This window comes from Hypomesus nipponensis, chromosome 4, assembly GCF_054491055.1.
Source record: "Hypomesus nipponensis isolate SF chromosome 4, ASM5449105v1, whole genome shotgun sequence".
Classification (NCBI taxonomy): Eukaryota; Metazoa; Chordata; class Actinopteri; order Osmeriformes; family Osmeridae; genus Hypomesus; species Hypomesus nipponensis.
This window is the reverse complement of record NC_140364.1, coordinates 11,640,655-11,652,539: the sequence shown is the minus strand read 5'-3', so window position 1 is coordinate 11,652,539 and position 11,885 is coordinate 11,640,655. Positions and strand designations below refer to the sequence as shown.

General features: G+C 45.3%; 2 protein-coding genes across 4 annotated transcripts; one reads left to right on the top strand and one right to left on the bottom strand.

The window, feature by feature from the left end:
• Positions 1–203: 203 nt before the first annotated feature.
• On the bottom strand, positions 204–5,502 carry LOC146295603 (polypeptide N-acetylgalactosaminyltransferase 15-like). Of its 2 annotated transcripts, none has more exons than XM_084695384.1 (11): positions 5,372–5,502; positions 3,442–5,131; positions 3,174–3,340; positions 2,864–3,068; positions 2,568–2,747; positions 2,337–2,454; positions 1,765–1,965; positions 1,477–1,608; positions 1,242–1,343; positions 741–881; positions 204–521 (listed from the first exon to the last, which is right to left on the bottom strand). In XM_084695384.1, the coding sequence occupies exons 2-11, from the start codon at positions 3,972–3,974 to the stop codon at positions 351–353; spliced, it is 1,950 nt and encodes a 649-aa protein (XP_084551510.1). In that variant the 5' UTR covers positions 3,975–5,131; positions 5,372–5,502; the 3' UTR covers positions 204–350. The 2 variants fall into 2 exon arrangements, with proteins under 2 accessions (XP_084551510.1, XP_084551511.1); XM_084695385.1 differs by having other exon boundaries at positions 1,771–1,965.
• A 1,332-nt stretch (positions 5,503–6,834) lies between these two features.
• On the top strand, positions 6,835–11,650 carry gpnmb (glycoprotein (transmembrane) nmb). Of its 2 annotated transcripts, none has more exons than XM_084695532.1 (12): positions 6,835–7,044; positions 7,864–8,001; positions 8,129–8,272; positions 8,538–8,711; positions 8,821–8,982; positions 9,083–9,400; positions 9,491–9,550; positions 9,638–9,850; positions 9,995–10,100; positions 10,246–10,463; positions 10,663–10,753; positions 10,896–11,650. In XM_084695532.1, exons 1-12 carry the CDS (start codon positions 6,975–6,977, stop codon positions 11,047–11,049), a joined length of 1,848 nt encoding a protein of 615 aa, XP_084551658.1. In that variant the 5' UTR covers positions 6,835–6,974; the 3' UTR covers positions 11,050–11,650. The 2 variants fall into 2 exon arrangements, with proteins under 2 accessions (XP_084551658.1, XP_084551657.1); XM_084695531.1 differs by having other exon boundaries at positions 8,129–8,287.
• Positions 11,651–11,885: the final 235 nt, after the last annotated feature.

Genomic DNA, 11,885 nt, shown 5'->3' with positions numbered 1-11,885 from the left:
GAGAATGCACACTTTGTGCTGTTGCGCAATTTGTACGTTACGTTGTGCTATTTGATACAGAAAGTAAAATGGATACTTTGAAAATTATATTGCGTTTTATTCTGAGTGAATACTTTTGAATGAGTAATCCTTAAAACAGGATACAAATGTTTTAGAATAGCCCATATAAACTACAGGTGATGAAAAATTATAACAAAAACAACTTATATTACTGCATGTCACAAGAGCCACACCATTTATTTATCACATTTAGCTTGACTACATTTCATAATATTGGTCCTATTAACTCTAGGTTTGACTAGAAATGTATCCAACAGTTTTCTAATGCCACTAGAATCCCTCTCCGAGGCTCAGGCAGCTTTTGGGGCTACCAGTTGTTCAAAGTGCCATTGTTGTCGTGGGTGATGGGCGCATGGGCGAAGAAACAGGCCCTTCTCAGCCAGGGTACCCTGTGAAACCCCTCCCTCCTTCACTGCCTCCAGACAGAGCTGTGTGGGTAGGTGAACTACCTGCCCGCTCAGCTAGGGAACAGAAACACATCCAACATTAGCACAAGCCTTGAATACTTTAATATTTGATACAAAATTACCTGTACATCCTTATTAAACTGCCTAGATATGATCATAGATTCTGGATCTCTACAAGTAACAAAATCCTGACAGGTGTAGACAGGTATGCCATTGTTGACAGGTCTTTGTTGTACATTGAAATCAAAACATGACTTCTGGCCTTCTACTGACCTTGATCATCTTCCACTGTGGTTTGATAGACAGCTTGTGGGCGGGGCATGGGGTGAGGATCACCCACTGTCTCAGGGTGTTGAAACACAGAGCACCTGCAGCTCCCCAACGCACCTCACCCACAGGGTTGAGCTCGCAGTGCTGGGGGAGGCAAAAACTCCACACATTCATCCTCTGTTTTCCATTTGTGCTAATGTTTAGGAAATTCATGTTTAGTTTCAACTTTATGTCAAGAACTCTGAATTTCTATTACTATTTACAGTCAGTTATAGTATTTACAGTAAACGTGACATGTTATGAAAAACCTGGGAATGGTAATTATTCAGTGATTCACTATGGAGAACATACTGTTAATAGCTTGTTCCAAGCTACAAACTGAGATGCTTTTATTTAGAATTTTAAGAGAAGAAAAAGCTGCTACATGCTTTGTAGCTAACTTTAGCAGGTGTGTTCAAGATGTCTGGTGCTTAATTGTTCAATTCAGATTGTTGTCTTGATTACCTGGTTGCCATTGCCACTGCAAGGTGCTATGCCCATAGCGCCACCTTGTGGACCCTGCCTTTGAGGGTAATCTGCACAATAGCCAGTACCCACATTGTACAACTAAAAACACATGGACATGTGTTTAGAGAAAAACCACGTGCCGCACACTCAACACAGAATTCAAGTGTGTTGATGACAAGGTGCATCATGAACATGCTGTGAATATGAGTGAGTGTGTATGTTGGAGTCTCACCTCTCCTGAGAGTCCAGGTCTATCCTGGGGTACATATAGCTCTGGGAAGACGTTACTCAGGAACCAGTGGAAGTTATGACAGCCCAGTCTCTTCTTCAGCCTCACACGCTCTGTGATGTTAGGGCTCTCAGACTGTAAACAATAGAGAAAAAAGAGTTACACAGAAACACAACATTGTAAAATATTCACACACACACACAAAAATACACACTCATGCTTACAAACACACACACACACTCACACACAGAAATAGTAGGAACAAAATTGCACAAACACACGTCAACTCACACGCACCTGCCTGATGAAGTAACCCAGAGTGTCTCTCTTGTAGTAGATCTTCCTGTATGCATCCAGCCAGGTGTCAGCGATTCGGACTTTGTTTCTCTGGAGGATGTCCTGGTCAGGGAAGGGGTAGGGCAGGTGATGGCGCTCCAGGTGGGCCACACGGGAACACGGAACCACCTCCATGGACCCCCCACATGACCACACCTGCAGGCAGTGTCAATACACACACACACACACACTTATATTCTGCACACTTCTGCACATGGTAATAAAGGTTATCCTTCCGCCCCAGTATTTTTTTTCTTGTCAAGACTTGGCATTCTTCATCAACTTTCCACAGCAATATTCCATTCAAATATCAGAGGAGAATTTCCTCGTAAAAAGTCCCCCCAAAATGATCACAGAGAATAACAACTCAGAGACACATAATTATGTTGGCCGGTAACAGCCTTTGGGGGACTTGAAAGGAAAATATTACATAAAAACGGTATATTCTTTGTATGAGAAGTCTAAAGTATCTATCTATACATAACAAATAATAGTACAAGCAGAAGCTAATGCCATCATTCTTTTACCCTTATTGACAGTTCAATTTGTTCTGCCCCCCACAGCAGCATGCCCGGGTCATAGCCTTCCACACTCTGGAAAAAGTGTCTGTCAATGGTCAATACTCCGCCCCCGAGCACTGGACTCCTATCAAAAAGAGTAGACGGGAAAACAAAGACAGGCCAGTAGTCTAGGTCAAATGGGGCTGCATCTCCATAGAGCCAAGTGGTTCTTTTTTTTCAGTAGGAATGTTGAACTACCTGACAGGCTGGATAGGTGACTCCTCAGCTGAGTCATGCTGTCCTCGTTCTGGTTTTCTGTTGTGCTCCCAGTGGAAGTCCAGTTTCCAGTCAAACACTCCCCTCACTGGCCACTGGGTGGCGTTGTATTCAAAGGTCTGCCAGTTTATTACATCCATGATTGGGGATACAACTCGAGTCCTATATTCAAGGAAAGACCATGATGTTTCTTCACTCATTTTGAGTGTTCAGAGAGAGATAACGAAAGAGACAGAAAGAGAGAAAGAGACACAGAGTAAAAAGAGACATATGTATACCTGTCTTCTGCCAGTCTTTCCAGCAGTGGCTCCAGCCAGCCTTTGTGACACTCACAGTGGGAGTCCATGAAGACCAGGACCTCCCCCAAAGCCCTAGCGGCACCTAAAGTTCGGCATCCCGCCACACCGAGACGCCGCATGCTGCGAATCAGGCGCACCCTTTCCAGGTGGGACATATACTCACTGAGAACGCTCTTCAGGTAACCTGGCAACCACACAGAGGACAAAAGACAGAGGGGAAAAAATAAAGAGAAAATTGTGAAAATAAAGCAAGAGTATTGGTAAAGAGACTGGCCTTTTCCATTCTTACCTTGCTGACTAAAGTCATCCACCAACAGGACCTCGCGCAGGTGTTTCTTCGACGCAGTGTCAAGCACGCTGTGCACAGTGCGCAAGAGCGTGGACCAAGCCTCGTCATGGAAACAGATGACCACGCTCGCAGTGGGCAGGGCATCACTGTAGCGCTCAGTAAGACACCTGTCATTTGAATTCGGATGTAGGAAGGGAAAACTTACATGCGATAAAAACATATTTGGCATTTTCAGATGTGCAACTAGGGCATTGCGCAAGGCACTTACGCAGGGTTGCGCATCTCTGGCAGATGGCGGTGCAGTGGGATGCGCTCGCTAACCACCTCATTGAAGCCGTATTTCTGCAGAGCGGACCGTTCCATTTCTTTCTCGTGACTCCCGAACTTTATCTCCACTGGTTTCTCCATGTCCCCAGGCAATGGTAATTCAGTGCCCGGAGAATCTTTCCTTGAGCCCGGCAGAACCACCCTGTAACTTTCTTTCCTCGGCAATAAATCCGGGTTTTCTCTTTGGGTTGACAGTACCATAAGAAGCTGGTCTTCTTGTAGAGAGTTGAGAGGGGAGAGACCAACATCATGTTGGTGTCCTGCCGGGTCCCGGGAGTCCACAATTACCTCCAAATCCGGAGGACCTACCGAAAGACTTTGCATGGGACGGCGGGGCAACTTCAACGTTTTTTGAATGTCCTCTTGAAATACGAGGTCAGTGAGTCCCAGGGCAGCAAGTGCAAGGGCAAGAAGCAGCAACCAGAAACATAACATCTGCCGACGGCTAGGTCTGGGTCTGCTCCAAATAGTCATACTGAGTCCAACTGTCTAAAAGGATTTCAATTATTTATTAGTTGATTCTCTTGCCCATGTTGCACTTCGCGTGTTCAGATGCGCAGTCGACAGTCGAGATATTCAGAATTCTACCCCTCAGGTTTTCGCATAGCTACACCTTTGAGCATCAGGAGATCGACGCCGCTCACTGCGTGCAGGTCAAAGTTCTACATTTCTTCTGTCTCTTCTTGGAGAGAGGTACTCTTTTATGCACGTCTCCTTTTGCGTCCCCGTGGTCCTAATGCTATCGGTTTAACACCTTAACACCTGCAGACCGGTGAGACGACCCATGTACTTTTTTGTCGACTGTTATTCAATTTCCAGTGCCCACACACTTTTTTGTTTGTTGTGACATAGCCAACAACAAAATGGTTTAAAGGAAAGAAAGTAAGACCACGCTTAAAATGTATCATAACAAAAAGCATGTTTGATTTACGTTTTCCAGTTTACGTGTGTATGCTACTCCTCATTAGCTCTGGACATCTCCCCGGTGCGTAACATCAAAGATGTTTTACCCTGAGCCAGCTGGCGAAGGTCCTCGCGGTCCCATGACTGGCTGTTTGCGCTATGCAGCCCCGCCGGGCGTCGGCTGCAGACACGATCTCTCCGGTTTTCACATTGGTTTTTGGCAGCCTTTGCAGCTGTTTTTGCTCTCTCTCTCTCAGACCAGGTCGCTTGGCTCCACACACGACTTCTGGCATAGCCTCCTCTTCCACTCACTTGACTTCTATCGAAGACACTCGAAATATAGGCTATCTTGCCTTCAGAGAGATACTTTAGGATAAAATAGGTCACAGCGGTCAGATTATGTTATACTTGGCTCACTGAGCTCTGCTTCAGTGTATTTCGACTGGTTTGTTACCTATTGTAGGCTTGTATTGATCTTCTGTCTGGCTGTGTTGACAGAGTTGGCTTCCAGCTGCAGTCAATTGGTGGAGCTTACAGACCAGGTCAGGTCCCCTGTGTTTGTGGCGGCTGCAGTGTCTGTAATTACCTTGTGTGAGTGGATGGAAGGGTCCTTGTGTCCCCCTCAAAAGGGTCCCCTCACGATGACAGGGCAAAGCCATCAGTCTCCAAGCAGCCTCTGTAATGAGGGAGTCCATAGAGGTTTGATGTTCCACCTGGGGAAGCGACACCTGGAGAAATAGAGAGAACAACAGGGACAAATAGAGAGAGAGAGAAAGGGACAAGCAAAGCGAGAGAGAGAGAGAGAGAGAGAGAGAGAGAGGGTGGGGGAGACATGTACAAAAATTCAGAAACTAAGAGAGACAGAAAACGACAGGGATGAACAAGTGCAGCCAGACAGATATCAAAACAGAGTTTCGCATATGAGATGGTTAGGGGAGGGGTGAAGGCAAAGAGACTTGTTCTCCAACCTTAAATTCTGAGACAGCCGTACAGAACATAATCTTTCCGTCCACAGACTTTCACACGTTCCACTCTCCTGCCAAAACAGACACAGTGAAATGTTCCACTGCCAGAGGTCCAAACCGCCCTACAACACACACAGTCAAATGGACCTTGGAGTTTTCAGCAGACCTGCAGACACACACACACACACACACTCCTACGCATCCAAAGGAATGTTCCAGCATTCCATTCCCTTCTCGTAATCAGCACTGTAAGTGAAAAGAGATCACAAGTACTGGCTTGCATGCATCCATTTCTCAACAGTCATGCATAAACACAATTAAAATATGGGCGTGTGAGGGTGGAACACAGATCAATAGCTTCCTCCTGGCGAGTCCACCTCAAGAGACCCTGACATGGCCAGACAACGCCATATGACATCACCACCTCTATAGATATTCATTGAAGTGTTGGACACCTCAACATGTGTGCGAGTTTTGAACATGTGTACTGGGTTTCTGAGTTATACGACTTGTTATAAGTACTGGAGACCGGGTTCAACATCTGACCAGAGACGTCTGCAGCTCGGAGAGGGTGTGCGGAGTGGTGCTGCTCTCTGCTGGATGCTTGGCTGTACTGCATATTGCCGCTTCTCACCAAGTGTACAGACAAGCAAACAGCTGTATGTTATAAGTTTCCATATCAGTGTTTTGTCTTGAATGTGGATGCTTTTGCACAATGGAATTTCAGATAAGTCAGTCAATATATGTGTTAATTGACTAGAAAAATTGAGATATAGACTGAAATGTATGTTCTGCAAGAACTGTCTAAAGATCACCCTTATACCAGAGAGTGGAAAGCATATTGATTAGATTGGATGGGGGAGGGGTTTTGGAAAATTACTTAATTGGATGCTAATTAAGACTACACTACCACGTGAGGGCTTTACTCAAGACTTTAGGCATGCCCATTTTACGACTAATTTTACTGTACGATTTTGCTGCTGTTTTATTCAGTTGTACATTTTATTCCGATTTGTTTATAGTGAAATCTAAATAAAGCGTGACACTTAAACGTAGGCGTATGTGTTTTTATAAGCTAAATGGTGAGAGAAAATGGGTCAGAACTAATATTACAAAAATTAACATAAAACACAATTAGGAACAATTTAAACAATTAAATACAGTAATAATAGACACATCTCGGGATTTAAGTGTAGATTGCATGCATAAAACCTTTGCCATCTAAGCTTTCCTGCAGTTTCTGGCAACTGATAAAGAAACACGAAATATGGCCAACGTTTGGTGTCTGTTTCTTCAGTAAAATCTTTGCCTGAAGATGAACAAGGGGAGAAAGGTTGGGAACTTCGTATGTCCACAGGAAGCTTGAGCAGCTCTGTCCAGGAGGAACCTAATGAGGGATGAGATGCAGCTCGTTACAAACATCACATGTTAGAGCGCGCAGTCCCGCTATTGAATTATGAATATTGGGGCACGCGGGAGAAGAAGTTGGAGAGAAAAGGTGCTGGGCGCAGTGAAGCAGTTCTTGGTGGGGTCTGCGTAAAGGGACACTGTTTTTGTTGGGCTGTGGTGTGGATATACGAATAACGACTTTTTATTTGGGGTGGAAATGGGAGCTATGCACTATATTTTTGTGCTGGTAGGCACGTTTTTCGTTTCACAAGGCGATGGACGCAAAAGTAAGTTATTTTTTGTATTGTACTTTTGGTTAGAAGTTAAATATAATCTACAATGTGATCAACAATATGCTTAAAGAAGATGGCGCATAGGCCGACGGTAATAAAACGATTGAGGGTTGAAATTATAATTGTAGAATAATTTAGTCCTTAAATAGACAATACATAAATAGCTACAAACTCATTTTTTTTGTTTTATATTTCTCAGTTTTAACATTTACTGGCTAACATTTTTGATGTCGACAGCAGTGTGTTTAAGTAGGAAGTCAAGGGACTTTCTGGGGTATTTGCTGACATTATTCATTTTAAGAAGATTTATTTTAAAGCGAATGCTGTTAGTGTTCAGTGTCCGCGCGCTTATCTTGCCTGTCATAGTCTCATGAGCCTAATTAACGCGCGTTCACGGGGCAAATCTGTCTTTTGCCCGGGACACCCAATAATCACTGTATTTGTAAATTCACAAATCATAAATTCATAATAAAGACAGTCAGCCCTCTTCGTTACACTTGTCCTTTAGCCTTCAATAACTCATAATTCAGTCGATTACATTACAGTCGATTGTAGTTTAATTATACATTTTACAAAACGGATCCTTATATACACAGATATATCCTAAATGTATAGCTTTGTTTTCTTCATAAAACGGTCAATTATTAAATAGCCTACAGACTTCACACAACCCCTATTCAAAACAGCATATTCCCAATAGCGTTACATTTGTCTATGTTTATTTACACTGAATTTGTCCGTCACTGATATAAACCAAAACAAAGGCGATCCCCTTTTAATTTGACTTACTAATTGAATCTCCTTCTTTGTCAGCATACAGGGACATGTTCGATCATAAGCACTCAGTGTCAGTCAAGTTCCCTCCGATCCCGGGGTGGGACCCGGACACTAACCCCTGGGATGATTACCTCTACCCGCCTTTCGGTCCCAAGGAATTAACGCACGGAAAGGGTAAAACACTGAATGTCCACATACGGAAAAAATGGCTATTGTATTATTGGATTGACCAATAGTTTTTTCCTCCACAATTCATGACAAATGAATGAAAAACCTGATCGACGGTTGTCATTTTCTCCAGGTAAACCAGTCAAAGTCCGTCTCACCAGTGACAGCCCAGCAATAAACGGCTCGTGTATCTCCTTCACCGCTAAGCTGGAGTATCCCAAGTGCCAGAAGGAGGATGCCAACGGGTACCTCGTGTGGGACGAGCACTGTGAAGACGGTATGGAGGCCTCAGGTGCTTCCCAATGACCACAGCATTAAACACGGAAATTACATCACAGATTAGGGAAAACACAAAAACTTGCTCCCATATTAAAACTTCATTTACTAAAGGTTGAATCCAGATTTAGACCAATAATAAAATGTTGTGTGGGATGCAATCAATAGCCTACTTATAATAGAGAGGTTAGGCAACCTCTTACATATTATTGCTAATATTTTACCTATGTGTTATATGACTTGACTCTTCCCATCTCTTCTCTTAGCTAATGGTCAAGTGCGTTCTGGCTTTGTGTACAACTGGACCTCCTGGCTGGATGATTATGGTTTTGGAAAGTGCACCGACCTAAAGAAATGTAACGTGTTCCCTGATGGCAAACCCTTCCCCCAGAGCAACGACTGGAGACACAAGGGTTATGTTTACGTGTGGCACACTATGGGTAAGGGAGGACACACACACACACACTCTTTCTTTCAAGCACACACACACACACAACCGTGCACAGAAACCTTTCTCACAGAAATCCTCCTCCCCTCCATCCCTCCCAGGCCAGTACTTAGAGACTTGCGATGGCTCCTCCTCCAGCCTGACCCTCAACACCACCAACATCACTATGGGGGCTGGGATGATGGAGGTGATGGTGTACAGGAAACGAGAGCGTAGAAAGTACAGTCCCCTCTCCACCGACAACACAGTCTTTTTTGTGACAGGTGAGCTTGCTCTGTCCCTCTTCATCACAACCCACACAGACTCAAACACTTCCTCTCACACGCCACACACACTGACTTTACCTGTGATTGGCCACTACAGATAAGATCCCTCTGGCCGTCAACATATCCCAGAAGGCCGCTGCCAACCTCTCCGAGAGTGTGTTTGTGCGTGGTGAGGAAGTGGTGTTCAACGTCCAGGTCCACGACCCCAGCGCGTATCTCAAGACCGCGGCCGCCGTCGACTACATCTGGGACTTCAAGGACGGAAACCAGCTGGTGACCCATAGCAACGTGGCCACGCACGCCTACAGCACGCTGGGCGACGTCAACGTGAAGCTCACGGTCGAGGCGGCCTTTCGCATCGAATGCCCTCGAGCCACGCCCACGCCGATGAGCGTCACTTCCCCCCAAACTACAGGTAGGCACACGCCGGAGCCCTCGTCCACCAGCACACACTGTCGTCCCCATGCTTCATTTGCTCTCTCGTTCTTTCTCTCTCCCTCACCAGCGGCTCAGACTCCTCCCCCTGGCACTCATGCCATCACCAGCAGGATGGAGACTACTCACGGTGAGGAAAATCCCAACCACGGGTCACACGGTCAAGTCTTTGTTTGCTGTGACTGTTTTAATCTGTGTTTTCTACTTCTTGTCTCAGTGCCAGTCACCACAGCAAGGCCCCTCCCCACGACCCTGTTCGGTGCTGTGACAACAGGATTCCCCACCACGGAGCCCCTCCCCCCTACGGTTGCCGAGGTGACCCCGGGATTCAACCCCACACCCATGGCTCTGCTTAGACACACACACCTGGCAGACAGAGAGTGTTTCCGCTATCTCTATGGAACCTTCCAGAGTGACATCACCATCATTGGTGGGTGAAGTGGACAATACACAGACACTCATTCTTGTCAAACCAAATTTTCATTTGTATAGCGCTTTTACTTCCCACAGAGGGCTTCACATACACACAAAGAACTCGACCTAAACCAACTTACACATGCTTTGTACTTGACAGAACCCAAGCAAACAGTCCACAACCAGCCAGCCAATCGGATTGTGGATGTATCTGCCGCCAAGGTGACGAACACTGACATCAGCTTCCTGGTAAAGTGTTTGGGCAGGTGAGAAAGGTGGGGTTTCTCTGGGTGCTAGCAGGGCTTCTGGTAGTTGTAGGTTTCTGTCGTTTAGGTTACAAACGTGCATGCAATACATTCAAAAAAAGCTATTGACCTGGTTGAGCATTCACATTAAACTCTTCCTGCCCAGCACCCCTACTTCGGCCTGCACCATCGTGGCTGACCCCACCTGTCGCCAGGTGCGAAACATCGTGTGTGATGACGTGCCCCCGTCGTCAGGCTGTGAGGTGCGCCTGAGGAGGACCTTCATGGAGCCAGGCACCTACTGCGTCAACATCACCCTGGAGGACGCCACCAGCCTGGCCCTCGCCAGCACCACCATCACCATCGGCAGCCCCGACACCCCTGGTCAGTCACATGGTAGATGTGTGGAAATGTTGTCCTCCTGCATTGGAGAAAATGTTGGATGAGTGGATGTGATTTTTAATAACGTGACTTCTCAGGAAAGTTTCAATCCTTCATATTGTCTATTTTCTCCCCCCCCCCACCACCCTTTCAACCTTCTCAATCCTCATTCCATCTCCATCGTTGTCACGGTTCCCTGCAGCGCCGAAGAGTCCCCGCGCAGTGGAGGTGGTCCTCTCCTCCAGTGCCTTCCTGGTGGCCATCTTTGCCTTCATCGCCTTCGTGGTCTACAAGTGAGTTCACTTTCTTTTCATGTCAAAATTCACCTAATCTATGTGTGTCCTGTTCTTTCTCATCCCTCACCATAAATCTGACCTTTCACTAAACTTCCTCCTGATGTCTTGTCGTATAAAACATGGCCTCCCTCCCTCCCAGGCGCTACAAGGTATACAGGCCCGTAAGGAGGTCTCTGGTGGAGGACGCCAGTGGCTTCGTTGGGGTCGGAGGTCGCATGGGCAAGCTGAGGGACTCTCTCTTCCCTTCAAATGAGGAGAGCCGTCACCTGTTGACGGAGAGGGGCCCCGTGTAGGACCTGCTGATACAAATTAGGGCTTGTTTTCCTACAAGTCTACATGTTAAGCACACGTAAATAATCCAACAACCTTGTGTCTAGAGCAAGAGTGAAAATGGTTGCTTCAGTTCACTTCCACACAGAAATATAAAAGTACTAATACCTTTTATTTTGGGTCTTGAAAGTAAGCAAGTTTGTGTATATTCCAAATGGAAGAAAGAGGGTTCTGTGTGAGTTAAAGGTTGTTTGCAGATGCTTTTTGAAGGGTGAGACAGATCCTATTCCATTTCATCTCCTGCACACCTTCACTTTGTCCACTTGACAAGGTTGCTGCGATATAGTTAGATACTAAGAAGTCTTAATGCTGTGCTTTATGATCTACAATATGATTTACCCATATTACAAATATATTTGATTTAAGAACTGAGATTAAGTGTGGAGGAGAAGTTATTCAACATCTGTCCATTAAATTAACTGTCACTCTTGTAGCGTTAACATTTTGACCCCTTTCATCCATGTATTAAACTGGAAACTGCCATATATATATATTAACTTGGAATCTGACAGACCAACAATTCTAAGATTGTGAACTAACCATTAAACTAAGTGACAAATGTGATTCTTAGTTTCTACCGTGACATGTCAACATATGGATATTCTAATCCAAGCCACCATGTCAACTTCAAGAGGCTACCATACTCTGCATGCCCTTTTCAGGAGCAAACCCTCTGCCAACTCTGCACAAAACTTGACGTGAAGACCAGTCTCACATACTTGTGATCAGATGCCGTATAAAATACAACCCTAATATAAAAATGTAATATCTAATCATGTACTGATATTTAAAAAAGAAG

What these genes read in the sequence shown, in the direction of transcription:
- LOC146295603 (XM_084695384.1), bottom strand. Translation starts at nt 3,974, where the DNA reads ATGACTATTTGGAGCAGACCCAGACCTAGCCGTCGGCAGATGTTATGT. An exon ending in GAAAGACTGGCAGAAGACAG is followed by an intron (nt 2,748 to 2,863) that starts GTATACATATGT and finishes CCTTGAATATAG; the next exon opens with GACTCGAGTTGTATCCCCAA. An exon ending in TCACCTATCCAGCCTGTCAG is followed by an intron (nt 2,455 to 2,567) that starts GTAGTTCAACAT and finishes TCTTTTTGATAG; the next exon opens with GAGTCCAGTGCTCGGGGGCG.
- gpnmb (XM_084695531.1), top strand. Translation starts at nt 6,975, where the DNA reads ATGGGAGCTATGCACTATATTTTTGTGCTGGTAGGCACGTTTTTCGTT. An exon ending in CACAGTCTTTTTTGTGACAG is followed by an intron (nt 8,983 to 9,082) that starts GTGAGCTTGCTC and finishes TGGCCACTACAG; the next exon opens with ATAAGATCCCTCTGGCCGTC. An exon ending in GAGTGACATCACCATCATTG is followed by an intron (nt 9,851 to 9,994) that starts GTGGGTGAAGTG and finishes TGTACTTGACAG; the next exon opens with AACCCAAGCAAACAGTCCAC.